At 35.3% G+C, this 3,306-nt stretch overlaps 1 protein-coding gene across 1 annotated transcript; it reads left to right on the forward strand.

The window, feature by feature from the left end:
- Positions 1-1,826: 1,826 nt before the first annotated feature.
- Positions 1,827-3,045, forward strand: LOC122482805 (olfactory receptor 5G3-like). Its single transcript, XM_043579101.1, has one exon. The coding sequence runs from the start codon at positions 1,827-1,829 to the stop codon at positions 2,775-2,777; it is 951 nt and encodes a 316-aa protein (XP_043435036.1). The 3' UTR covers positions 2,778-3,045.
- The last annotated feature ends 261 nt before the right edge of the window (positions 3,046-3,306 follow it).

The raw sequence follows: 3,306 nt of genomic DNA on the forward strand, positions 1-3,306 counted from the left end.
TGAGGGATATCCTTAAAGAAGTGAGTACACCACGTTTTGGAAAATGTGACATTTCCAAATTTTGGTGGAGAAACATCAGGTTGAGTTTGAATGTCAGGAAAATAACTTTCCTAGCACAGACTCTCTAAAGAGAGCAGACTTTGAGATTTTATTCACATTCTCAGGAAACTAAACAACTGGTATGTGTGAGGTTTTTTTTTTGTTTTAAACTGAATTTCTTGTTTAGTTTTGTATAATACAGAGATTCTGAAATGTCCACAAGGATTTCCAAAATCACAGAATGTATGTATTAAAGGGCATAGAGATCATCCTCCTTGTATTATAGAAGACTCGAAATGACTTATATTCAAATAAATGAAAAGAAAGAAGGAAGGAAAGAAAGAAAGGAATAAAGAATGAAGGAAAGAAAAGAAGAAAGAAAGAAAGAAAGAAAGAAAGAAAGAAAGAAAGAAAGAGAAAGAAAGAAAGAAAGAAAGAAAGAAAGAAAGAAAGAAAGAAAGAAAGAAAGAAAGAAAGAAAAAAGCAGAGGGTGGTTGGACCAAAACTAGAAACAGCCTCTCTAAACTACCCCTACATCCACATACCTATATTAGTATATTTGGGCTATCATAACTGAAAACGTTTATGCCATACCTGATGCTCCTAAGCCTAGAATTGTCTTTGTGACTACTGAAAGCTTACTTTATATCACATTGAGGAAATATGATAATGGTAAAAGAAGCAAATTTAATACAGTCACTATATCGTATACCAGGCTTCACACATAATTATTGTATAATATGAGTAGCATATTGCTTTTATTTATTTAAAGATTAATTGAAGTGAGAATAAGAATAAGTAATAATAAATGTTACTTAAAGTCAGATCTTTTTCATATAAATTATCCTACATAGTGATTGTCTCCTCAGAAGCCATTTGATATTATCTTCCTGAACTAATAAGACAAAAAGTCATGTTTTCTTCACTGTGCTCCCTGCATAAGTTATTCTGCATTTGATATTTTCATATCTTATTACTTTAATTGATATTTCCTAACAAATTTCAGAATAAGTACGTTAAAAAGTAGTTTACATAATGTATAGGGAATCACATAAAATAATAATTTCTTACTTAGGCACAACGCACTTAATTTTCTATACACTTATAATGGTGACATTTCCACTTTGCTGTCCAACATTTGCTAGGTCATCTGTTTTCAAAGGCAAGATCTCTCCATTTCTCCCCTGACATCATATTACTTTACATGAGTAACTGCTTTGCTAATTGTGTACATTATCCTTCCATAGGCCATTATCAGTGCAAGTAGAGAAGAGACTGATCAGCCCATCTATGAATTGTGTCTTAACAATATTAGAATGACACTGATCCTTCAATAAGAACAGGAACTCCCTTGCTTAGTCTTTCCCAGATGTCTAATGTCTGCATATCACATTGGTGAGATTTTATAGTCCTCCCAATAAGGGTATTCCTAAGTAAGTTTTATTATCCCATAACACAGTAAGATTAAATGTGGAGGGTAATTCTCATTTCAAACACAATTTTAGAACTTGAGGAAGGTTTTGACAATATAGTTGGACTCTTCTTTTTATCAGAGAGTACTGAATCCAAAGAGATTGAGGGTGAATTGTCCAAGTTTACAGAGAATCTTTGCACAACTCTCAAACCTAGTACATGAAAATATTGTCTTTCAGTTCAACAATATTTCAGTAATTGTCTAATATAGATCTGTTTAGCATAATGTTATTGCCTTAAAATATATTTGTAACTGTTGGTTATTTTTTGATAAAAATTATTTTTCTTTCTTTGTAACAGGTTAAAACTGACCAATGGAAGATAAGAATCAGACTGAAGTGACTGAATTTCTTTTCTTGGGTCTCACAGACATTCTCCAAGAGCAGATTGTCCTCTTTGTCATGCTCTTCATTGTCTATCTTGTCACCCTGGGGGGTAACATAGGGATGATCATTCTCATATGGACTGATCTCAGATTCCACACTCCTATGTACTTTTTTCTCAGCCACTTGTCCTTTGTAGATATTTGTTCCTCTTCTTCCATTGCCCCCAAGATGCTGTGTGATATCTTTGCAGAGAAAAAAGGTATCTCTTTCATGGGTTGTGCTACACAGATGTGGTTCTTTGGTCTTTTTGTGGCAACTGAATGTTTCCTCCTGGCTTCCATGGCATATGACCGGTATGTGGCCATCTGTAGGCCCTTGTTGTATACACTCATTATGTCCCAGAGGGTCTGTGTGCAGCTGGTAGTAGGGCCTTATGCCATGGCTCTTCTAAGCACAATGACCCATACAATTCTCACTTTTCGCTTACCCTTCTGTGGTACAAATATCATCAATCACTTCTTCTGTGACATTTCACCATTGCTTTCCTTAGCATGTGCAGACACCTTGATCAATAAATTAGTGCTGTTCATCTTGGCTGGAGCAATTGGTGTGGTCAGTGGCTTGATCATCATGATCTCCTATGTTTGCATCCTGGCGGCCATCTTGAAGATGCAGACTGCTGATGGGAGAAGGAAAGCTTTCTCCACCTGCTCTTCTCACCTGGCAGTTGTCTCCATCCTGTATGGGACTCTTTTCTTTATCTATGTTCAGCCTGGCTCAAGTCCCTCCCTGGATATCAATAAAGTGATTTCTCTGTTTTATACCATGGTGACCCCCATGTTGAACCCCCTCATCTACAGCCTGAGGAACAAGGAGGTAAAAAATGCACTCAGGAGGAAGTTTGAAAGGAAAAATTCTCTAATGGTTTTGGCAAAATAGAACCCTTCCGTGTTGTACCATAGATGTTGGTGCAGGCTGTGTAGGAGAAAGATCACTGAAGTGGAAATCAGAAGCTGCATGTGAGTTCATGCACTACCAGGTCATAGATGATTTGAAAAATGGACTAGTACTTAAATATTTTTCTGCCCCATCTTGTTGTCTGTAACATGATGAGATTTTCCAAAAAATATAGAGATGGATCAAGAACATTAATGTGAAAATATACTGGTAGAAAACTTAGGTAAATATTTGTACAATCATGGATGTTTAAATACTGTTAATCCAGACAAGGAAACCAAAGTTATAATAGAAAGTTCAGAGCATGAAAAACAATATTAAAAGGGAAATAATAAAATAAGAGAAAATATTTGTGTACATGTGCCAGACATTGGGATAATACCCCCAATATTCAAAGAGCATTCTATAATTCACAATAAAAAATAAAAACAATAGCTAATTGAGTGAACAAGTGAACAAGCAATTCACAAAATGTGAATGCAAATTGCCAAAAAGGTATGGGAAACATGCT

The sequence above is a fragment of the Prionailurus bengalensis genome, chromosome D1, assembly GCF_016509475.1.
Source record: "Prionailurus bengalensis isolate Pbe53 chromosome D1, Fcat_Pben_1.1_paternal_pri, whole genome shotgun sequence".
In the NCBI taxonomy this organism is placed as follows: Eukaryota; Metazoa; Chordata; class Mammalia; order Carnivora; family Felidae; genus Prionailurus; species Prionailurus bengalensis.

Excerpts from the sequence above, each read along its gene's own strand:
- LOC122482805 (XM_043579101.1), top strand. The coding sequence starts at position 1,827 with ATGGAAGATAAGAATCAGACTGAAGTGACTGAATTTCTTTTCTTGGGT.